Raw genomic sequence first — 25,009 nt, forward strand, 5'->3', positions numbered from 1 at the left:
TGTCCGCAGTCTCTGGTCATCCCCTGTACTGTGTCCGCAGTCTCTGGTCATCCCTGTGCTGTCCGCAGTCTCTGGTCATCCCTGTACTGTGTCCGCAGTCTCTGGTCATCCCTGTACTGTGTCCGCAGTCTCTGGTCATCCCTGTACTGTGTCTGCAGTCTCTGGTCATCCCCTGTACTGTGTCCGCAGTCTCTGGTCATCCCTGTGCTGTCCGCAGTCTCTGGTCATCTCCTGTACTGTGTCCGCAGTCTCTGATCATCTCCTGTACTGTGTCCGCAGTCTCTGATCATCCCTGTACTGTGTCCGCAGTCTCTGGTCATCCCTGTACTGTTAATTCGTTTGCACTTCTGTACGAGTTGTTTTTTCTAAACCAAAAGCTCGATATTCAGGTTTCATTGCAGTGTTGGCACTTTGAAAGAAATAAGTTGGTTTTGGGTTGCAGTTTGGGCACTCGGGGCTCACAAAGGTTCGCCATCACTGATCTAAGGGATGCTTGTACAGGGAATGGACATACTACTAGGAGCTGATAGGATGGGAAGTTTGCTCTCCACTGAGAGCTCATGGGGGAGGGGAGGACTGGTTCAACTGGCTTCCAGTATAGATAAGAGGAAATGCTACACTCCAAACAGGATGTTCATTCTCATGTATGGACATCCCTATGCATTGTTCTGTGGGAGGGGATTGACCTGACCCTCGTGTGTGGGCGTGTATGTGCTTGTAATAAACCGGAGGCTGGGATTGGAGGCAGTCTCTATGTGAATTCCAACAGCAACCTGAGAGTGTCGTGTGATCATTCCTAGGTAACGGGAGCTCCATTTCCCCACATCTCGAGATAGCTAAACCAGTTGGAGGTGCAGGAATCTTGGGGCTAAGCTGCAGTCGTGGTGAGCGAGATTCGCACAGCTTTATGGGGGATTGCTGCGCATCCAACTGCGAGTACTCACGGTAAGGAAAAATTCGTTCAAAGCGAATTTCCAAGACAGTTGTCACGTCATTCCATCTTTCGGGACTCACCTGGAGCTCTCCGAGGTTGGCTTGCTGTACCCCTCCGTACAGTGCTCCCACACAGCATTGGCCAGACTATTCCCAATGGCCATCATCACCATAGTAAGCTCAACCGGCCAGTCATCCAAATCGAGAGAGCGCACGCGGGAGAGATGCGTCCCGAGATTGCGGTGAATTCCCGAGCACTCTATACACATCAAAGATCCAAGGTTTAGACTGGCCCAGTCCGGGTCTGAAAAAGGAAAAACAAGAAAGAAGATCAACACCTCAGCCATTGGGCAAACTCTGGTCCAATGACTGGTCACTGGTGTCCTCTCGGGACCTAGAACACAGACGTTTCCCCTATGGGGACGGAGAGTGAAGGCCGGTGGGCAAGTCTCTGGTGTCTACATAGCATACTCAGGGAGGAGTGAGGATAGACATCACACCAGGGACATACATTGGAGAAGGCAATGGAGGGGAGAAGACGTGATGGACGGAGTGGACAGGCGGGTACTCACTGGGAGTGTCACAATCTACACACAAGCTGTTCCCCCTCACACTCCGGATTGACTGAATGGCGAGAGCGTCGCTCTGACTGCCGAGCCGTGTCTGTAATGAGAGCAGAGGGATTGATGGTGGGTGGGGTGAGGGCCAGGAGAAGTGAAGGTCAGTGAGCATTCCACATGGACGGGACATCACCGGGCAGGGAACACGGTTACCACACCTTATTTTTGGTACTCTCACAGCTCTGCAGGCTGGCCAGGATTTGGCTTTCGATGGCCTGGACCCAAAGTTCCCGGTCTTCATACACCGAAGCTTCGAAGTGCCAACTCTGACTGGTCAGTGACACGATCACAAAGCCATACGATTCTTCTGGTTCTGAAGCAGAAAGAGACAGATTACAGCTCAGAACATCGAGGGAACAAGGCTATCCCATCCTCCACCCTGTGCATACCTGTCTCTTGAGGTGATATCCCCCTCCCCCACCCTCAAGGAAGATGGATCCGGAACTCTCACAACCTCTAACTCCATTTTCAAAGATGGAACTGAGCCATGACCCCATCAGCAATTAAAAGATGTTCAGAAGGATGATCTTCAGTGTGGACATCTCATCACAAGACTCCAAATTACTCCATACAGACCCACAGCCAAGCCTGGTACCCCAATGGCAATGTCCTTCTACCTCCGTCCCAGCAGTCATACCCCCATGGCAATGTCCTTCTACCTCCGTCCCAGAAGTCATACCCCAATGGCAATGTCCTTCTACCTCCATCCCAGCAGTCATACCCCCATGGCAATGTCCTTCTACCTCCGTCCCAGCAGTCATACCCCCATGGTAATGTCCTTCTACCTCCGTCCCAGCAGTCATACCCCCATGTTAATGTCCTTCTGTCTCCATCCCAGTAGTCATACCCCCATGGTAATGTCCTTCTACCTCCGTCCCAGAAGTCACATCCAAATGGCAATGTCCTTCTACCTCTGTCCCAGCAGTCATACCCCCATGGTAATGTCCTTCTACCTCCGTCCCAGCAGTCATACCCCCATGGTAATGTCCTTCTACCTCCGTCCCAGCAGTCATACCCCCATGGTAATGTCCTTCTACCTCCGTCCCAGCAGTCATACCCCCATGTTAATGTCCTTCTGTCTCCATCCCAGTAGTCATACCCCCATGGCAATGTCCTTCTACCTCCGTCCCAGCAGTCATACCCAAATGGCAATGTCCTACCTCCGTCCCAGCAGTCATACCCCCATGGTAATATCCTTCTACCTCTGTCCCAGCAGTCATACCCCCATGGTAATGTCCTTCTACCTCCGTCCCAGCAGTCATACCCCCATGGTAATGTCCTTCTACCTCCGTCCCAGCAGTCATACCCCCATGGTAATGTCCTTCTACCTCCGTCCCAGAAGTCACATCCAAATGGCAATGTCCTTCTACCTCTGTCCCAGCAGTCATACCCCCATGGTAATGTCCTTCTACCTCCGTCCCAGCAGTCATACCCCCATGGTAATGTCCTTCTACCTCCGTCCCAGCAGTCATACCCCCATGGTAATGTCCTTCTACCTCCGTCCCAGCAGTCATACCCCCATGGTAATGTCCTTCTACCTCCGTCCCAGCAGTCATACCCCCATGTTAATGTCCTTCTGTCTCCATCCCAGTAGTCATACCCCCATGGCAATGTCCTTCTACCTCCGTCCCAGCAGTCATACCCAAATGGCAATGTCCTTCTGTCTCCGTCCCAGCAGTCATACCCAAATGGCAATGTCCTACCTCCGTCCCAGCAGTCATACCCCCATGGTAATATCCTTCTACCTCTGTCCCAGCAGTCATACCCCCATGGTAATGTCCTTCTACCTCCGTCCCAGCAGTCATACCCCCATGGTAATGTCCTTCTACCTCCGTCCCAGCAGTCATACCCCCATGGTAATGTCCTTCTACCTCCGTCCCAGCAGTCATACCCCCATGGTAATGTCCTTCTACCTCCGTCCCAGCAGTCATACCCCCATGGTAATGTCCTTCTACCTCCATCCCAGCAGTCATACCCCCATGGCAATGTCCTTCTACCTTCGTCCCAGCAGTCATACCCCCATGGCAATGTCCTTCTACCTTCGTCCCAGCAGTCATACCCCCATGGTAATGTCCTTCTACCTCCATCCCAGCAGTCATAACCCCATGGTAATGTCCTTCTACCTCCGTCCCAGAAGTCATACCCAAATGGCAATGTCCTTCTGTCTCCGTCCCAGCAGTCATACCCCCATGGCAATGTCCTACCTCCGTCCCAGCAGTCATACCCCCATGGTAATATCCTTCTACCTCTGTCCCAGCAGTCATACCCCCATGGTAATGTCCTTCTACCTGTGTCCCAGCAGTCATACCTCCCATGGTAATGTCCTTCTACCTCCGTCCCAGAAGTCATACCCAAATGGCAATGTCCTTCTACCTCTGTCCCAGCAGTCATACCCCCATGGTAATGTCCTTCTACCTCCGTCCCAGCAGTCATACCCCCATGGTAATGTCCTTCTACCTCCGTCCCAGCAGTCATACCCCCATGGTAATGTCCTACCTCCGTCACAGCAGTCATACCCCCATGGTAATGTCCTTCTACCTCCATCCCAGCAGTCATACCCCCATGGCAATGTCCTTCTACCTCTGTCCCAGCAGTCATACCCCCATGGCAATGTCCTTCTACCTTCGTCCCAGCAGTCATACCCCCATGGCAATGTCCTTCTACCTTCGTCCCAGCAGTCATACCCCCATGGTAATGTCCTTCTACCTCCATCCCAGCAGTCATACCCCCATGGTAATGTCCTTCTACCTCCGTCCCAGAAGTCATACCCAAATGGCAATGTCCTTCTGTCTCCGTCCCAGCAGTCATACCCCCATGGCAATGTCCTTCTACCTTCGTCCCAGCAGTCATACCCCCATGGCAATGTCCTTCTACCTTCGTCCCAGCAGTCATACCCCCATGGTAATGTCCTTCTACCTCCATCCCAGCAGTCATACCCCCATGGTAATGTCCTTCTACCTCCGTCCCAGAAGTCATACCCAAATGGCAATGTCCTTCTGTCTCCGTCCCAGCAGTCATACCCCCATGGCAATGTCCTACCTCCGTCCCAGCAGTCATATCCCCATGGTAATATCCTTCTACCTCTGTCCCAGCAGTCATACCCCCATGGTAATGTCCTTCTACCTCCGTTCCAGCAGTCATACCCCCATGGTAATGTCCTTCTACCTCCGTCCCAGCAGTCATACCCCCATGGTAATGTCCTTCTACCTCCGTCCCAGCAGTCATACCCCCATGGTAATGTCCTACCTCCGTCACAGCAGTCATACCCCCATGGTAATGTCCTTCTACCTCCATCCCAGCAGTCATACCCCCATGGCAATGTCCTTCTACCTCTGTCCCAGCAGTCATACCCCCATGGCAATGTCCTTCTACCTTCGTCCCAGCAGTCATACCCCCATGGAAATGTCCTTCTACCTTCGTCCCAGCAGTCATACCCCCATGGTAATGTCCTTCTACCTCCATCCCAGCAGTCATACCCCCATGGTAATGTCCTTCTACCTCCGTCCCAGAAGTCATACCCAAATGGCAATGTCCTTCTGTCTCCGTCCCAGCAGTCATACCCCCATGGCAATGTCCTACCTCCGTCCCAGCAGTCATATCCCCATGGTAATATCCTTCTACCTCTGTCCCAGCAGTCATACCCCCATGGTAATGTCCTTCTACCTCCGTCCCAGCAGTCATACCCCCATGGTAATGTCCTTCTACCTCCGTCCCAGCAGTCATACCCCCATGGCAATGTCCTTCTATCTCCGTCCCAGCAGTCATACCCCCATGGTAATGTCCTTCTACCTCCTTTCCAGCAGTCATACCCCCATGGCAATGTCCTTCTACCTCCATCCCAGCAGTCATACCCCCATGGTAATGTCCTTCTACCTCCGTCCCAGCAGTCATACCCCCATGGCAATGTCCTTCTACCTCCGTCCCAGCAGTCATACCCCCATACTAATGTCCTTCTACCTCCATCCCAGCAGTCATACCCCCATGGTAATGTCCTTCTACCTCCGTCCCAGCAGTCATACCCCCATACTAATGTCCTTCTACCTCCATCCCAGCAGTCATACCCCCATGGTAATGTCCTTCTACCTCCGTCCCAGCAGTCATACCCCCATACTAATGTCCTTCTACCTCCATCCCAGCAGTCATACCCCCATGGTAATGTCCTTCTACCTCCATCCCAGCAGTCATACCCCCATGGTAATGTCCTTCTACCTCCGTCCCAGCAGTCATACCCCCATGGTAATGCTGTTCTAACTCCGTCCCATCAGTCATACCCCCATGGTAATGTCCTTCTACCTCCGTCCCAGCAGTCATACCCCCATGGTAATGTCCTTCTACCTCCGTCCCAGCAGTCATACCCTCATGGTAATGTCCTTCTACCTCCGTTCCAGCAGTCATACCCCCATACTAATGTCCTTCTACCTCCATCCCAGCAGTCATACCCCCATGGTAATGCTGTTCTACCTCCATCCCAGCAGTCACCCCCATGGCAATGTCCTTCTACCTCCGTCCCAGCAGTCATACCCCCATGGTAATGTCCTTCTACCTCCGTCCCATCAGTCATACCCCCATGGTAATGCTGTTCTACCTCCGTCCCAGCAGTCATACCTCATGGTTCTTCATGCCTGTGTAATCTTTCATCCTACTTTATCAACACCAACTATGCTCCAATTATACAGAACCCTCTCCCCAGAGACCCCATCCTCAGCATTCAGTATATTACCCTCTCCCGTAGTGGGGGCCCCCTCAGGACGTTGTGGGCCACTGCTTTTTTTCCTGCGGTGCTTCTTGCGGTTGGCATGAGGAGAAGGTGGAGGATCTAGTTTGGGACTTGCTGTGCCCCCCAAATTTGGAGCTGGACTGAGAGAATCACTTGGAGAGACACCTACAAATCCACGACCCAGTGAGAACAGACAATCAATTCACAAGTAAAAGGTACAGGTATCAGCGAGGAGGGCAGAGCTCCATTCTCCAAATCCCAACTTTACCGCCATCATCTCACCTGTTACTGTGTCACCCCACTGCTCCCCGCTACAGACGGAATATGACCTCTGGGTCAGACTGACCCCATCACTCTTCCCACTGAACGTCGACAGACTGAGACCACTGACTGAGCGCTCCGAAGACAAAGAGTTGCTGGAGTGTGTGCCCCCTACAGGACAATATCAGACAATGTATTCAGGCTGAGCAGCGGACCAGTGTCTCATCCGCCCCAAAATGAATGTGCAGGAACTTGTAAAATGAGGCCAGAAGCATTCTCAGAGTGCACAACATGTAGAAATACAAAGATTCCTCCTTCATAATCACACAATCGATGAAAAATGGAGCGGAAGACCCATTCCGATGAAACCATTGCTGAAGTATAAAACTGAAAAACACGCTGAAGGGCTAAAAATGTGCCGATCCTGGAACACATCTCCAATCCCATTCTACCAATGAGAGACAAACACTCCACAACACTGCGTTCATCTTCTGGTTCCACACTCCAACCATTGATGACCTCAAATGGAGCCTCCCAAGATGCTCTTTAAGAACCACAACTGAATCACTCCCCCCAGCATGACGACTTTATATGAAAACTGAATCCTCTCACATGATGTTCGAATACCTCAAAATGATGACGGAGCCTCCCAGATTTCATTATGCATGAGTGATGACCCCATACAGAGCCTCCCACATGTTGTGCCAAACCCATTCTCCAATGATGACCTCATACGGAGCCTTCCACATGAAGCGCCAAACCCATTCTCCAATGATGACCTCATACGGAGCCTTCCACATGAAGCGCCAAACCCATTCTCCAATGATGACCTCATACAGAGCCTTCCACATGATGTGCCAAACCCATTCTCCAATGATGACCTCATATGGAGCCTTCCACACGATGTGCCAAACCTATTCTCCAATGATTACCTAATATGGAGCCTTCCACATGAAGCGCCAAACCCCTTCTCCAATGATGACCTCATACGGAGCCTTCTAAGTGATGCGCCAAACCCATTCTCCAATGATGACCTCATACAAAGCCTTCCACATGATGTGCCAAACCCATTCTCCAATGATGACCTCATACAAAGCCTTCCACATGATGTGCCAAACCCATTCTCCAATGATGACCTCATACAAAGCCTTCCACATGATGTGCCAAACCCATTCTCCAATGATGACCTCATACAGAGCGTTTCACATGATGTGCCAAACCCATTCTCCAATGATGACCTCATACAGAGCCTTCCACATGATGTGCCAAACCCATTCTCCAATGATGACCTCATACAGAGCCTTCCACATGATGTGCCAAACCCATTCTCCAATGATGACCTCATACAGAGCCTTCCACATGATGTGCCAAACCCATTCTCCAATGATGATCTCATACGGAGCCTTCTTGGTGATGTGCCGAACCCATTCTCCAATGAAGACCTAATATAGAGCCTTCCACATGATGTGCCAAACCCATTCTCCAATGATGACCTCATATAGAGCCTCCTACTTGATGTGCCAAACCCATTCTCCAATGATGACCTCAAACGGAGCCTTCCACATGATGTGCCAAACCCATTTTCCAATGATGACCTCATACAGAGCCTTCAACACGATGTGCCGAACCCATTCTCCAATGATGACCTCATACGGAGCCTTCCACATGATGTGCCAAAATCATTCTCCAATTATGACCTCATACGGAGCCTTCTACGTGATGTGCCAAACCCATTCTCCAATGATGACCTCATACAGAGCCTTCCACGATGTGCCAAACCCATTCTCCAATGATGACCTCATACGGAGCCTTCCACATGATGTGCCAAACCCATTCTCCAATGATGACCTCATACAGAGCCTTCCACATGATGTGCCAAACCCATTCTTCAATGATGACCTCATACGGAGCCTTCCACATGATGTGCCAAACCTACTCTCTAATTATTACCTAATATGGAGCCTCCTACGTGATGTGCCAAATCCATTCTCCAATTATGACCTCATACGGAGCCTTCTACGTGATGTGCCAAACCCATTCTCCAATGATGACCTCATACAGAACCTTCTACGTGATGTGCCAAACCCATTCTCCAATGATGATCTCATACAGAGCCTTCCATACGATGTGCCAAACCAATTCTCCGATTATGACCTCTTATAGAGCATTCCACATGATGTGCCAAACCCCTTCTCCAAAAATGACCTCATATAGAGCCTCCTACGTGATGTGCCAAACCCATTCTCCAATGAAGACCTCATATAGAGCCTTCCACAAAATAGGCCAAACCCATTCTCCAATAATGACCTCATACAGAGCCTTCCACACGATGTGCCAAACCCATTCTCCAATGATGACCTCATATAGAGCCTTCCACACGATGTGCCAAACCCATTCTCCAATAATGACCTCATACAGAGCCTTCCACACGATGTGCCAAACCCATTCTCCAATGATGACCTCATATAGAGCCTTCCACACGATGTGCCAAACCCATTCTCCAATGATGACCTCATACAGAGCCTTCTACGTGATGTGCCAAACCCATTCTCCAATGATGACCTCATACGGAACCTTCTACGTGATGTGCCAAACCCATTCTCCAATGATGACCTCAATCAGAGCCTTCCACACAATGTGCCGAACCCATTCTCCAATGATGACCTCATACGGAACCTTCTACGTGATGTGCCAAACCCATTCTCCAATGATGACCTCATACAGAGCCTTCCACACGATGTGCCAAACCCATTCTCCAATGATGACCTCATACAGAACCTTCTACGTGATGTGCCAAACCCATTCTCCAATGAGGACCTCATACAGAGCCTCCTACGTGATGTGCCAAACCCATTCTCCAATGATGACCTCATACGGAGCCTTCTATGAGATGTGTCAAACCCATTCTCTAATTATGACCTCATAGAGAGCCTCCAACAAGTTGTGCAAACCCATTCTCCAATGATGACCTCATACAGAGCCTTCCATACGATGTGCCAAACCCATTCTCCATTGATGACCTCATACAGAGCCTTCCATACGATGTGCCAAACCCATTCTCCAATGATGACCTTATACGGAGCCTTCCATACTATGTGCCAAACCCATTCTCCAATGATGACCTCATACGGAGCCTCCTACGTGATTTGCCAGACCCATTCTCCAATGAAGACCTAATATAGAGCCTTCCACAAAATATGCCAAACCCATTCTCCAATAATGACCTCATACGGAGCCTTCCACACGATTTGCCAAATCCATTCTCCAATAATGACCTCATACGCGGCTTTCCATACGATGTGCCAAACCCATTCTCCAATGATGACCTCATACGGAGCCTCCTACGTGATGTGCCAAACCCATTCTCCAATGATGACCTCATACGGAGCCCTCCATACGATGTGCCAAACCCATTCTCCAATGATGACCTCATACGGAGCCTTCTACGTGATGTGCCAAACCCATTCTCCAATGATGACCTCATACGGAGCCTTCTACGTGATGTGCCAAACCCATTCTCCAATGACCACCTCATAGGGAGCCTTCCATACGATGTGCCAAACCCATTCTTCAATGATGACCTCATACAAAGCCTTCTACATGAAGTGCCAAACCTATTCTCCAATGATGACCTCATAGGGAGCCTTCTATACGATGTGCCAAACCCATTCTCCACTGATGACCTCATACAGAGCCTTCTATGTGATGTGCCAAACTCATTCTCCAATGATGACTACATACAGAGCTTTACACATGTTGTGCCAAACCCATTCTCCAATGATGACCTCATATAGCGCCTTCTACGTGATGTGCCAAACCCATTCTCCAATGATGACCTCATACGGAGCCTTCTACGTGATGTGCCAAACCCATTCTCCAATGATGACCTCATACAGAGCCTTCCATACGATGTGCCAAACCCATTCTCCAATGATGACCTCATATGGAGCCTCCTACGTGATGTTCCAAACTCATTCTCCAATGATGACCTCATATAGAGCCTTCCACATGATGTGCCAAACCCATTCTCCAATGATGACCTCATATGGAGCCTCCTACGTGATGTGCCAAACCCATTCTCCAATGATGACCTCATACAGAGCTTTACACATGATGTGCCAAACCCATTCTCCAATGATGACCTCATACAGAGCCTCCTACGTGATGTGCCAAACCCATTCTCCAATGATGACCTCATATGGAGCCTCCTACGTGATGTGCCAAACCCATTCTCCAACGATGACCTCACACGGAGCCTTCCATACGATGTGCCAAACCCATTCTCCAACGATGACCTCACACGGAGCCTTCCATACGATGTGCCAAGCCCATTCTCCACTGATGACCTCATACGGAGCCTTCTATGTGATGTGCCAAACCCATTCTTCAACGATGACCTCATACAGAGCCTCCTACGTGATGTGCCAAACCCATTCTCCAACGATGACCTCATACAGAGCCTCCTACGTGATTTGCCAAACCCATTCTCCAATGATGACCTCATACAGAGCCTCCTACGAGATGTGCCAAACCCATTCTCCAATGATGACCTCATACGGAGCCTCCTACGAGATGTGCCAAACCCATTCTCCAACGATGACCTCATACGGAGCCTCCTACGTGATGTGCCAAACCCATTCTCCAATGATGACCTCATACGGAGCCCTCCATACGATGTGCCAAACCCATTCTCCAACGATGACCTCATACGGAGCCTCCTACGTGATGTGCTAGCCCACATCATTCCAGATGATCACATATGGAGCCCATGGAGTTGCCCATATTCCTCTGAGGAGCTCAAAAGGAGCCTCCAATCTGCTGTGACAACCGCTTCAACCCGATTTCATATACTGAGCCTCCAGCATGCCGTCCTTGATGACCACATACAGAGCCCACTCTCACATGAAGTGCCAACACCATCCCTCCACCTGATGACACATGATGTTTTTAACTCCACCCCCACCCGATGATTTCATAACGAGCTTATCACATGATGTGCTGACCACACCCCTACTCCTTACAACTTAATACAGAGCTTCGCTTCACATGCAGTGCCAACCTCACCCTTCACTTCATGACTAGTTAACTCCACCTTCCTTCTAGAGACCTTAGAAAGAGCCTCCCACATGTGTTAACTCCACCCCTCCTGATGACCTTATATAGAGACTCCCACTTGTTAACTCCACCCCTTCTGATGATCCTAGATAGATCCTCCCACGTGTTACCTCTACCCCTCCTCCTGATGACCTTATATAGATCTTCCCACATGTGTTAACTCCACCCCTCCTTATGACTTTATATAGAGACTCACACTTGTTAACTTCACCCCTCCTCCTGATGACCTTATATAGATCCTCCCACGTGTTCTCTCCACCCCTTTCTTCTCTTGATGACCCAAGATAGATCCTCCCACATGTGTTACCTGCACCCCTCCTCCTGATGAGCTTATATAGATCCTCCCATGTGTTACCTCCACCCCTTCTCCTGATAACCCTAGATATATCCTCTCACATGTGCTAACTCCACCCCTCCTGATGACCTTAGAGACTCCCACTTGTCAACTCCACCCCTTCTCCTGATTACCCTCGATAGATCCTCCCACATGTGTTACCTGCACCCCTCCTCCTGATGAGCTTATATAGATCCTCCCATGTGTTATCTCCACCCCTTCTCCTGATGACCTTATATAGATCCTCCCACATGTGTTACCTCTACCCCTTCTGATGACCTTCTATAGATCCTCCCACCTGTTACCTCCACCCCTTCTCCTGATGACCTTAGATAGATCCTCCCACATGTGTTACCTCTACCCTTCCTCCTGATGACCTTATATAGATCCTCCCACATGTTATCTCCACCCCTCCTGATGACCTTCTATAGATCCTCCCACATTTGTTAACGCCACCCCTTCTGATGACCTTCTATAGATCCTCCCACCTGTTACCTCCACCCCTTCTCCTGATGACCTTAGATAGATCCTCCCACATGTGTTACCTCTACCCTTCCTCCTGATGACCTTATATAGATCCTCCCACATGTTATCTCCACCCCTCCTGATGACCTTCTATAGATCCTCCCACATTTGTTAACGCCACCCCTTCTGATGACCTTCTATAGATCCTCCCACCTGTTACCTCCACCCCTTCTCCTGATGACCTTAGATAGATCCTCCCACATGTGCTAACTCCACCCCTCCTGATGACCTTAGAGACTCCAACTTGTTAACTCCACCCCTCCTCCTGATGACCTTCTATAGATCCTCCCACATGTGTTAACTCCACCCCTCCTCCTGATGACCTTCTATAGATCCTCCCACATGTGTTAGCTCCACCCCTCCTCCAGATGATCTTATATAGAGATTCCCATTTGTTAACTCCACCCCTCCTCCTGATGACCTTACATAGATCCTCCCACATGTGTTAGCTCCACCCCTCCTCCTGATCCTCCCACGTGTTAGCTCCACCCCTCCCCCCGATGACCTTGGAAATGATGTATTCCTACGTAAACACTGTGCTCAGGACACCTGACAGAGCACATACAATGGGTAGATCAGGCTTCCATGGAGCAGCGATCTGGCAGTCCCTGTCGGTCTTTGTCACACTGGAGTCCCATGTTTATTTCCTACCAGGGACACTATATGTATGGAGTTCCAGTGTGGGCTTCCTCTACAATGATGGTGGTTGGCTTCCACCAGTGCAGTCCTAGGACTGGGACAGGGATGTCAGAGTGTAGGGTCCCCAGGGATGGACAGCCATAGTCCTAGGACTAGCACAGGGATATCAGAGTGTAGGGTCCTCAGGGATGGACAGCCATAGTCCTAGGACTAGCACAGGGATATCAGAGTGTAGGGTCCTCAGGGATGGACAGCCATGGTCCTAGGACAGGGATATCAGAGTGTAGGACCCTGAGGGATGGTCAGCCATGATCCTAGGACAGGGATATCAGAGTGTAGGACCCTCAGGATGGTCAGGAATGGTCCTAGGACAGGGATATCAGAGTGTAGGACCCTCAGGATGGTCAGGAATGGTCCTAGGACAGGGATATCAGAGTGTAGGACCCTGAGGGATGGTCAGCCATGATCCTAGGACAGGGATATCAGAGTGTAGGACCCTCAGGATGGTCAGGAATGGTCCTAGGACAGGGATATCAGAGTGTAGGACCCTCAGGATGGTCAGGAATGGTCCTAGGACAGGGATATCAGAGTGTAGGACCCTCAGGGATGGACAGCCATGGTCCTAGGACAGGGATATCAGCGTGTAGGACCCTTAGGATGGTCAGGCATGGTCCTAGGACAGGGATATCAGCATGTAGGACCCTCAGGATGGTCAGGCATGGTCCTAGGACAGGGATATCAGAGTGTAGGGTCCTCAGGGATGGACAGCCATAGTCCTAGGACTAGCACAGGGATATCAGAGTGTAGGGTCCTCAGGGATGGACAGCCATAGTCCTAGGACTAGCACAGGGATATCAGAGTGTAGGGTCCTCAGGGATGGACAGCCATGGTCCTAGGACAGGGATATCAGAGTGTAGGACCCTGAGGGATGGTCAGCCATGATCCTAGGACAGGGATATCAGAGTGTAGGACCCTCAGGATGGTCAGGAATGGTCCTAGGACAGGGATATCAGAGTGTAGGACCCTCAGGATGGTCAGGAATGGTCCTAGGACAGGGATATCAGAGTGTAGGGTCCTCAGGGATGGACAGCCATAGTCCTAGGACTAGCACAGGGATATCAGAGTGTAGGGTCCTCAGAGATGGACAGCCATGGTCCTAGGACAGGGATATCAGAGTGTAGGACCCTGAGGGATGGTCAGCCATGATCCTAGGACAGGGATATCAGCGTGTAGGACCCTCAGGATGGTCAGGAATGGTCCTAGGACAGGGATATCAGAGTGTAGGGTCCTCAGGGATGGACAGCCATAGTCCTAGGACTAGCACAGGGATATCAGAGTGTAGGGTCCTCAGAGATGGACAGCCATGGTCCTAGGACAGGGATATCAGAGTGTAGGACCCTGAGGGATGGTCAGCCATGATCCTAGGACAGGGATATCAGCGTGTAGGACCCTCAGGATGGTCAGGAATGGTCCTAGGACAGGGATATCAGAGTGTAGGACCTTCAGGATGGTCAGGGATGGTCATAGGACAGGGATATCAGAGTGTAGGACCCTCAGGGATGGACAGCCATGATCCTAGGACAGGGATATCAGCATGTAGGACCCTCAGGATGGTCAGGCATGATCCTAGGACAGGGATATCAGAGTGTAGGACCCTCAGGATGGTCAGGAATGGTCCTAGGACAGGGATATCAGCATGTAGGACCCTCAGGATGGTCAGGCATGATCCTAGGACAGGGATATCAGAGTGTAGGACCCTCAGGATGGTCAGGAATGGTCCTAGGACAGGGATATCAGAGTGTAGGACCCTCAGGGATGGACAGCCATGGTCCTAGGACAGGGATATCAGAGTGTAGGACCCTCAGGATGGTCAGGAATGGTCCTAGGACAGGGATATCAGAGTGTAGGACCCTCAGGGATGGACAGCCATGGTCCTAGGACAGGGATATCAGAGTGTAGGACCCTCAGGATGGACAGCCATGGTCCTAGGACAGGGATATCAGAGTGTAGGACCCTCAGGATGGTCAGGAATGGTCCTAGGACAGGGATATCAGAGTGTAGGACCCTCAGGATGGTCAGGCATGGTCCTAGGACAGGGATATCAGAGTGTAGGACCCTCAGGATGGTCAGGCATGATCCTAGGACAGGGATATCAGAGTGTAGGACCCTCAGGATGGTCAGGAATGGTCCTAGGACAGAGATATCAGAGTGTAGGACCCTCAGGGATGGACAGCCATGGTCCTATGATGTGGACTAGGAGAAGGTGGGACTGTAGAAGGACCCGGTCACAGATCCAGGCTGTGTATGTGAGTTCTCACCCTGGGGGGAGGAGAGGGTTAAGGAGGTGATGGGAGGGGGAGGGGTGGGGAGGTAATGGGACCTCATTATACCACAGATTGTACAATCAGCGAGGTGTAATTGTCGAATTTGATGCTAATGATTAATGAATTATACATGTGCCGCCAATTAGTCCGCCGAGAATAATTCTGCATAAACCTCGGGGTAATGTAATTACCGAACAGACACATAACGAGCTGAGAACATCCTGCATGGGGGGGGACCGCGCACACTCCATGCATCCCGCCAGTGTCAGCACTCACATCCCGGGGGGGAGGGGATCCGGACCAGGAGACGCAAGAGACACCACACACTCCATGCATCCCGCCAGTGTCAGCACTCACATCCCGGGGGGGAGGGGGTCCGGACCAGGAGACGCAAGAGACACCACACACTCCATGCATCCCACCAGTGTCAGCACTCACATCCCGGGGGGGGATCCGGACCAGGAGACGCAAGAGACACCACACACTCCATGCATCCCGCCAGTGTCAGCACTCACATCCCGGGGGGGGGGGGATCCGGACCAGGAGACGCACGAGGCCGAGCACACTCCATGCATCTATGAGACCGGGGGGGTTGTTGTATGACCCGTGTCCTGTATATAAGAGGAGACGGGGGGGGTCATGTATATAGCTGTAGACAGGGGGGGTTGTATGGCCTGTGTCCTTTATATAGGAGTAGATGGGGGGGGGGTGTTATGACCTGTGTCCTGTATATGAGGAGACGGGGGGGGGGGGTCATGTATATAGGAGTAGACAGGGGGGGTTGTGGTCCGTGTCCTGTATATAAGGAGTCGACTGGGGGGGCGTGTCCTGTATATAAGGAGTCGACCGGGGGGCGTGTCCTGAATATGAGTAGACCGGGGGGCGTGTCCTGTATATAAGTAGACTGGAGGGGGTGTCCTATATATGAGTAGTCGGGGGCGTGTCTGGTATATAAGGAGTAGACCGGGGGGCGTGTCCTGTATATAAGGAGTAGACCGGGGGGCGTGTCCTGTATATAAGGAGTAGACCGGGGGGCGTGTCCTGTATAGGAGTAGACCGGGGGGCGTGTCCTGTATATAAGGAGTAGACCGGGGGCGTGTCCTGTATATAAGGATATAAGGAGTAGACCGGGGGGCGTGTCCTGTATATAAGGAGTAGTCGGGAGGGGGGGTGTGTCCCCTGTATATAAGGAGTAGTCGGGAGGGGGGGGTGTGTGTGTCCTGTATATAAGGAGTAGACCGGGGGGCGTGTCCTGTATATAAGGAGTAGACCGGGGGGCGTGTCCTGTATATAAGGAGTAGACCGGGGGGCGTGTCCTGTATATAAGGAGTAGTCGGGGGGCGTGTCCTGTATATAAGGAGTAGTCGGGGGGCGTGTCCTGTATATAAGGAGTAGTCGGGGGCGTGTCCTGTATATAAGTAGTCGGGGGGCGTGTCCTGTATATAAGGAGTAGTCGGGGGCGTGTCCTGTATATAAGGAGTAGTCGGGGGGCGTGTCCTGTATATAAGGAGTAGTCGGGGGGCGTGTCCTGTATATGAGTAGTCGGGGGGCGTGTCCTGTATATGAGTGGTCGGGGGGCGTGTCCTGTATATAAGGAGTAGTCGGGGGGCATGTCCTGTATATGAGTAGTCGGGGGGCGTGTCCTGTATATAAGGAGTAGTCAGGGGCGTGTCCTGTATATAAGGAGTAGTCGGGGGGCGTGTCCTGTATATAAGGAGTAGTCGGGGGGCGTGTCCTGTATATAAGGAGTAGTCGGGGGGCGTGTCCTGTATATAAGGAGTAGTTGGGGGCGTGTCCTGTATATAAGGAGTAGTCGGGGGCGTGTCCTGTATATAAGGAGTAGTCGGGGGGCGTGTCCTGTATATAAGGAGTAGTCGGGGGCGTGTCCTGTATATAAGGAGTAGTCGGGGGCGTGTCCTGTATATGAGTAGTCGGGGGGCGTGTCCTGTATATAAGGAGTAGTCGGGTGGCGTGTCCTGTATATAAGGAGTAGTCGGGGGGGCGTGTCCTGTATATAAGGAGTAGTCGGGGGGCGTGTCCTGTATATAAGGAGTAGTCGGGGGGCGTGTCCTGTATATAAGGAGTAGTCGGGGGCGTGTCCTGTATATAAGGAGTAGTCGGGGGGCGTGTCCTGTATATAAGGAGTAGTCTGGGGGCGTGTTCTGCATATAAGGAGTAGTCGGGGGGCGTGTCCTGTATATAAGGAGTAGTCTGGGGGCGTGTCCTGTATATAAGGAGTAGTCGGGGGGCGTGTCCTGTATATAAGGAGTAGTCGGGGGGCGTGTCCTGCATATAAGGAGTAGTCGGGGGCGTGTCCTGCATATAAGGAGTAGTCGGGGGGCGTGTCCTGTATATAAGGAGTAGTCGGGGGCGTGTCCTGTATATAAGGAGTAGTCGGGGGGCGTGTCCTGTATATAAGAAGTAGTCGGGGGGGCGTGTCCTGTATATAAGGAGTAGTCGGGGGGCGTGTCCTGTATATAAGAAGTAGTCGGGGGGCGTGTCCTGTATATAAGAAGTAGTCGGGGGGCGTGTCCTGCATATAAGGAGTAGTCGGGGGGCGTGTCCTGTATATAAGGAGTAGTCTGGGGGCGTGTTCTGCATATAAGGAGTAGTCGGGGGGCGTGTCCTGTATATAAGGAGTAGTCGGGGGCGTGTCCTGTATATAAGAAGTAGTCGGGGGGCGTGTCCTGCATATAAGGAGTAGTCGGGGGCGTGTCCTGTATATAAGGAGTAGTCTGGGGGCGTGTTCTGCATATAAGGAGTAGTCGGGGGGCGTGTCCTGTATATAAGGAGTAGTCGGGGGGCGTGTCCTGTATATAAGAAGTAGTCGGGGGGCGTGTCCTGTATATAAGAAGTAGTCGGGGGGCGTGTCCTGTATATAAGGACACACGTGTCGGTCGGCGGTCTCACCTGTCTGTCCCTGAATTTGGCTGTTGGGTCCTCCGGCTCTCGGCGGTCTCTTCCCCGGAACCTTCACCGTAGTTCGCAGTAAATCGATCTGCTTCCCATGAATGTTCTGCATGTAGTCCTGGAAGAGGAAGAGTCGGGGTTGTCATGGTGTCAGAGGAGTACAGATATATTGTCCTCCCCCCCACCTCACCCCATCAAAGAAGAGTACGGGGTGGAAGAGGACGAATGGGAAGAGTACGGGGAGGACGAGTGGGGGGAGGACGAGTGGGAAGAGTACGGGGAGGACGAGTGGGAAGAGTACGGGGAGGAAGAGGACGAGTGGGAAGAGTACGGGGAGGACGAGTGGGAAGAGTACGGGGAGGAAGAGGACGAGTGGGAAGAGTACGGGGAGGACGAGTGGGAAGAGTACGGGGAGGACGAGTGGGAAGAGTACGGGGAGGACGAGTGGGAAGAGTACTGGGTGGAAGAGGACGAGTGGGAAGAGTACGGGGTGGACGAGGACGAATGGGAAGAGTACGGGGAGGACGAGTGGGAAGAGTACGGGGAGGACGAGTGGGAAGAGTACGGGGAGGACGAGTGGGAAGAGTACGGGGAGGAAGAGGACGAGTGGGAAGAGTACGGGGAGGACGAGTGGGAAGAGTACGGGGAGGAAGAGGACGAGGTGGAAGAGGACGAGTGGGAAGAGTACGGGGTGGACGAGGACGAGTGGGAAGAGTACGGGGTGGACGAGGACGAGTGGGAAGAGTACGGGGTAGACGAGGACGAGTGGGAAGAGTACGGGGTGGAAGAGGACGAATGGGAAGAGTACGGGGAGGACGAGTGGGGGGAGGACGAGTGGGAAGAGTACGGGGTGGAAGAGGACGAGTGAGAAGAGTACGGGGTGGAAGAGGACCAATGGAAAGAGTACGGGGAGGACGAGTGGGAAGAGTACGGGGTGGAAGAGGACGAGTGGGAAGAGTACGGGGTGGAAGAGGACTAGTGGGAAGAGTACGGGGTGGAAGAGGACGAGTGGGAAGAGTACGGGGTGGAAGAGGACGAGTGAGAAGAGTACGGGGTGGAAGAGGATGAGTGGGAAGAGTACGGGGTGGAAGAGGACGAGTGAGAAGAGTACGGGGTGGAAGAGGATGAGTGGGAAGACTACGGGGTGGAAGAGGACCAATGGAAAGAGTACGGGGAGGACGAGTGGGAAGAGTACGGGGTGGAAGAGGACGAGTGGGAAGAGTACGGGGTGGAAGAGGACTAGTGGGAAGAGTACGGGGTGGAAGAGGACGAGTGGGAAGAGTACGGGGAGGACGAGTGGGAAGAGTACGGGGTGGAAGAGGACGAATGGAAAGAGTACGGGGAGGACGAGTGGGAAGAGTACGGGGAGGACGAGTGGGAAGAGTACGGGGTGGAAGAGGACGAGTGGGAAGAGTACGGGGTGGAAGAGGACGAGTGGGAAGAGTACGGGGTGGAAGAGGACTAGTGGGAAGAGTACGGGGTGGAAGAGGACGAGTGGGAAGAGTACGGGGTAGACGAGGACGAGTGGGAAGAGTACGGGGTGGAAGAGGACGAGTGGGAAGAGTACGGGGTGGAAGAGGACTAGTGGGAAGAGTACGGGGTGGAAGAGGACGAGTGGGAAGAGTACGGGGTAGACGAGGACGAGTGGGAAGAGTACGGGGTGGAAGAGGACGAGTGGGAAGAGTACGGGGTAGACGAGGACGGGAGGACGAGTGGGAAGAGTACGGGGTGGAAGAGGACAAGTGAGAAGAGTACGGGGTGGAAGAGGACGAGTGGGAAGAGTACGGGGTGGAAGAGGACCAGTGGGAAGAGTACGGGGTGGAAGAGGACGAGTGGGAAGAGTACGGGGTGGACGAGGACCAGTGGGAAGAGTACGGGGTGGAAGAGGACGAGTGGGAAGAGTACGGGGTGGACGAGGACCAGTGGGAAGAGTACGGGGTGGAAGAGGACGAGTGGGAAGAGTACGGGGTGGAAGAGGACGAGTGAGAAGAGTACAGGTAGGGGAGGTGTAGATGGGTGAGGGTGGTACACTGTGAAGAAGTTTGGAGGAGTACGGAGAGGACGGGGTGGAGGAGTACGGAGAGGACGGGGTGGAGGAGTACGGAGAGGACGGGGTGGAGGAGTACGGAGAGGACGGGGTGGAGGAGTACGGAGAGGACGGGGTGGAGGAGTACGGAGAGGACGGGGTGGAAGGGAGATGAGACTCTCGGTCAGTAATTAGTAGAATCTCATTTCCTTCCACTGGAGGAGTACGGAGAGGAGGGGGTGGAGGAGTACGGAGAGGAGGGGGTGGAGGAGTACGGAGAGGAGGGGGTGGAGGAGTACAGAGAGGAGGGGGTGGAGGAGTACGGAGAGGAGGGGGTGGAGGAGTACGGAGAGGACGGGGTGGAGGAGTCATTATCACATCATTAGCAGACGATCAATTAACTTCTCCAAACAATCTAATTGATGTGAAGACGACAATTACTGCGAATGACAGAGAGGAGAGCGCCGGAGAACTGCGAGCTGTACTGTGCACTGTATATACTGCACCCGCTATATACAGAGCATGATACACACTATACTGCCCGCAGTATTGGGCCCCCGGCTTTCCCACACACATGACCTTTAATGGCCCCCCAGTCTTAGTCCGTAGGGTTCAATATTGAGTTGGCCCCGCCCTTTCCACACACGACCTTTAATGGCCCCCCAGTCTTAGTCCGTAGGGTTCAATATTGAGTTGGCCCCGCCCTTTCCACACACATGACCTTTAATGGCCCCCCAGTCTTAGTCCGTAGGGTTCAATACTGAGTTGGCCCCGCCCTTTCCACACACGACCTTTAATGGCCCCCCAGTCTTAGTCCGTAGGGTTCAATATTGAGTTGGCCCCGCCCTTTCCACACACATGACCTTTAATGGCCCCCCAGTCTTAGTCCGTAGGGTTCAATATTGAGTTGGCCCCGCCCTTTCCACACACATGACCTTTAATGGCCCCCCAGTCTTAGTCCGTAGGGTTCAATATTGAGTTGGCCCCGCCCTTTGCAGCTATAACAGCTTCAACTCTTCTGGGAAGGCCGTCCACAAGGTTTAGGAGGGTGTCTATGGGAAGGTTGGACCATTCTTCCAGAAGCACATTTGTCAGGTCAGGCACTGATGTCGGGGGAGGGGCACTGATGTCGGAGGAGGAGGCACTGATGTCGGGGGAGGAGGCACTGATGTCGGGGGAGGAGCACTGATGTCGGGGGAGGGGGCCTGGCTCGCAGTCTCCGCCCTAATTCATCCCAAAGGTGTTCTATGGGGTTGAGGTCAGGACTCTGTGCAGGACAGTCAAGTTCCTCCACCCCAAACTGGCTCCTCCATGTCTTTATGGACCATGCTGTGTGCACTGGTGGGCAGTCATGATGGAACAGGAAGGGGCCATCCCCAAACTCCTCCCACAAAGTTGGGAGCATGAAATTGTCCAAAATGTCACCTTAAGAGTTCCCTTCACTGGAACTAGGGGGCCAACCCAACCCCTGAAAAACAACCCCCCACCATAATCCCCCCTACACCAAACTTTACACTTGGCACAATGCAGTCAGGCAAGTACCGTTCTCCTGGCAACTGCCAAACCCAGACACGCCCATCGGATTGCCAGACAGAGAAGCATGATTGGTCCCTCCAGAGAACACGCCTCCACTTGGTGGCTGAGTGGCTGTTGTTCCCAGTGGCTTCCACTTTGTTATAATCCCACTAACAGTTGAGCTTGGAATATTTAGTAGCCAGGAAATGTCCCGGATGGACTTATTGCCCAGGTGACCACCTATCACGGGACCACGCTTGGAGTCACTGAGCTCCTGAGAGCGACCCATTCTTTCACCAATGTTTGTAGAAGCCGTCTGCATGCCTAGGGGCTTGATTGTATACACCTGTGTCCATGGAGGGGATTGGAGCACCTGAATCACATGATATGGAGGGGATTGGAACACCTGAATCACATGATATGGAGGGGATTGGGACACCTGAATCACATGATATGGAGGGGATTGGAACACCTGAATCACATGATATGGAGGGGATTGGAACACCTGAATCACATGATGGGGAGGGGATTGGAACACCTGAATCACGTGATATAAGAGGGGATTGGAGCACCTGAATTACATGATATGGAGGGGATTGGGACACCTGAATCACATGATATGGGGGGGATTGGAACACCTGAATCACATGATATGGAGGGATTGGAGCACCTGAATCACATGATATGGAGGGGATTGGAACACCTGAATCACATGATGGGGAGGGGATTGGAACACCTGAATCACATGATATGGAAGGGATTGGAACACCTGAATCACATGATACGGAGGGGATTGTAGCACCTGAATCACATGATACGGGGGGGATTGGAGCACCTGAATCACATGATACGGGGGGGATTGGAACATCTGAATCACATGATTGGGAGGGGATTGGAACACCCGAATCACATGATTGGGAGGGGATTGGAACACCCGAATCACATGATATGGAGGGGATTGGAACACCCGAATCACATGATATGGAGGAGGGGATTGGAACACCCGAATCACATGATATGGAGGGGATTGGAACACCCGAATCACATGATATGGAGGGGATTGGAACACCCGAATCACATGATATGGAGGGGATTGGAACACCCGAATCACATGATATGGAGGGGATTGGAACACCCGAATCACGATATGGAGGGGATTGGAACACCCGAATCACATGATATGGAGGGGATTGGAACACCCGAATCACACGATTGGGAGGTGATTGGAACACCCGAATCACACGATTGGGAGGTGATTGGAACACCCGAATCACACGATTGGGAGGGGATTGGAACACCCGAATCACACGATTGGGAGGGGATTGGAACACCCGAATCACACGATTGGGAGGGGATTGGAACACCTGAATCACAATTGGGAGGGGATTGGAACACCTGAATCACAATTGGGAGGGGATTGGAACACCCGAATCACATGATTGGGAGGGGATTGGAACACCTGAATCACACGATTGGGAGGAGATTGGAACACCTGAATCACATGGTATGGAGGGGATTGGAACAGCTGAATCACATGATTGGGAGATCGGAAAACCTGAATCACATGATATGGAGGGGATTGGAACAGCTGAATCACATGACTGGGGAGGGGATTGGAACACCTGAATCACATGATATGGAGGGGATTGGAACACTTGAATCACATGATATGGAGGGGATTGGAACAGCTGAATCACATGATTGGGAGATCGGAAAACCTGAATCACATGATATGGAGGGGATTAAAACAGCTGAATCACATGACTGGGGAGGGGATTGGAACACCTGAATCACATGATATGGAGGGGATTGGAACAGCTGAATCACATGATTGGGAGATCGGAAAACCTGAATCACATGATATGGAGGGGATTGGAACAGCTGAATCACATGACTGGGGAGGGGATTGGAACACCTGAATCACATGATATGGAGGGGATTGGAACACTTGAATCACATGATTGGGAGGGGATTGGAACACCTGAATCACATGATATGGAGGGGATTGGGACACCTGAATCACATGAAATGGAGGGGATGGAGCACCTGAATCACATGATACGGAGGGGATTGGAGCACCTGAATCACATGATACGGAGGGGATTGGAACACCTGAATCGCATGATTGGAGGGGATTGGAACACCTGAATCACATGATATGGAGGGGATTGGAACACCTGAATCGCATGATTGGAGGGGATAGGAACACCTGAATCACATGATATGGAGGGAATTGGAACTGAATCACATGATTGGGAGGGGATTGGAACACCTGAATCACATGATATGGAGGGGATTGGAGCACCTGAATCACATGATATGGAGGGGATTGGAACACCTGAATCACATGATTGGGAGGGGCGGGGACAATACTTGTTCCTAATGACATTGGCTGGATGTCAGGGATCACAGGATATGGGGGGAGAGGGGGGGGATGTTGCCCCAATACTGATGACACGATATGGGGGGGTCACCCCAATACTGATCACAGGATATGGGAGGAGGAGGGGTTACCCCAATACTGACCATAGGATATGGGGGAGAGGGGGGTCACCTCAATACTGATCCCTCAATACTGATCACAGGATATGGGGGGAGGAGGGGTTACCCCAATACTGATGACCACGATATGGGGGGTCGCCCCAATACTGATGACATGATATGGGGGGGTCATCCTAATACTGATCATAGGATATGGGAGGAGGAGGGGTCACCCCAATACTGATCATAGGATATGGGGGGAGGAGGGGTCACCCCAATACTGATCATAGGATATGGGGGGAGGAGGAGTTACCCCAATACTGACCATAGGATATGGGGGAGAGGGGGGTCACCCCAATACTGATCACAGGATATGGGGGGAGGAGGGGTTACCCCAATACTGACCATAGGATATGGGGGAGAGGGGGGTCACCTCAATACTGATCATAGGATATGGGGGGAGGAGGGGTTACCCCAATACTGATGACCACGATATGGGGGGGTCATCCTAATACTGATCATAGGATATGGGAGGAGGAGGGGTCACCCCAATACTGATCATAGGATATGGGGGGAGGAGGGGTTACCCCAATACTGATGACCACGATA

The 25,009-nt window shown here is 52.1% G+C and overlaps 1 protein-coding gene across 1 annotated transcript in view; it reads right to left on the minus strand.

The window, feature by feature from the left end:
* The window catches only part of LOC149427732 (arf-GAP with GTPase, ANK repeat and PH domain-containing protein 3-like), a gene marked incomplete at its 5' end in the record, with an annotated part of 53,062 nt that overhangs the window by 12,356 nt on the left and 15,697 nt on the right, over positions 1–25,009 (minus strand). The window contains 6 exons of the mRNA XM_089667726.1: positions 1,015–1,237; positions 1,506–1,596; positions 1,712–1,866; positions 6,274–6,435; positions 6,553–6,702; positions 18,379–18,496. Coding sequence (XP_089523852.1) covers positions 1,015–1,237; positions 1,506–1,596; positions 1,712–1,866; positions 6,274–6,435; positions 6,553–6,702; positions 18,379–18,496 — 899 coding nt within the window. The remainder of the gene's footprint in view (positions 1–1,014; positions 1,238–1,505; positions 1,597–1,711; positions 1,867–6,273; positions 6,436–6,552; positions 6,703–18,378; positions 18,497–25,009) is intronic.

This window comes from Staurois parvus, unplaced genomic scaffold (genome assembly GCF_062004578.1).
Source record: "Staurois parvus isolate SC_StPar_1 unplaced genomic scaffold, SC_StPar_1.0 ptg003537l, whole genome shotgun sequence".
NCBI lineage: Eukaryota > Metazoa > Chordata > Amphibia > Anura > Ranidae > Staurois > Staurois parvus.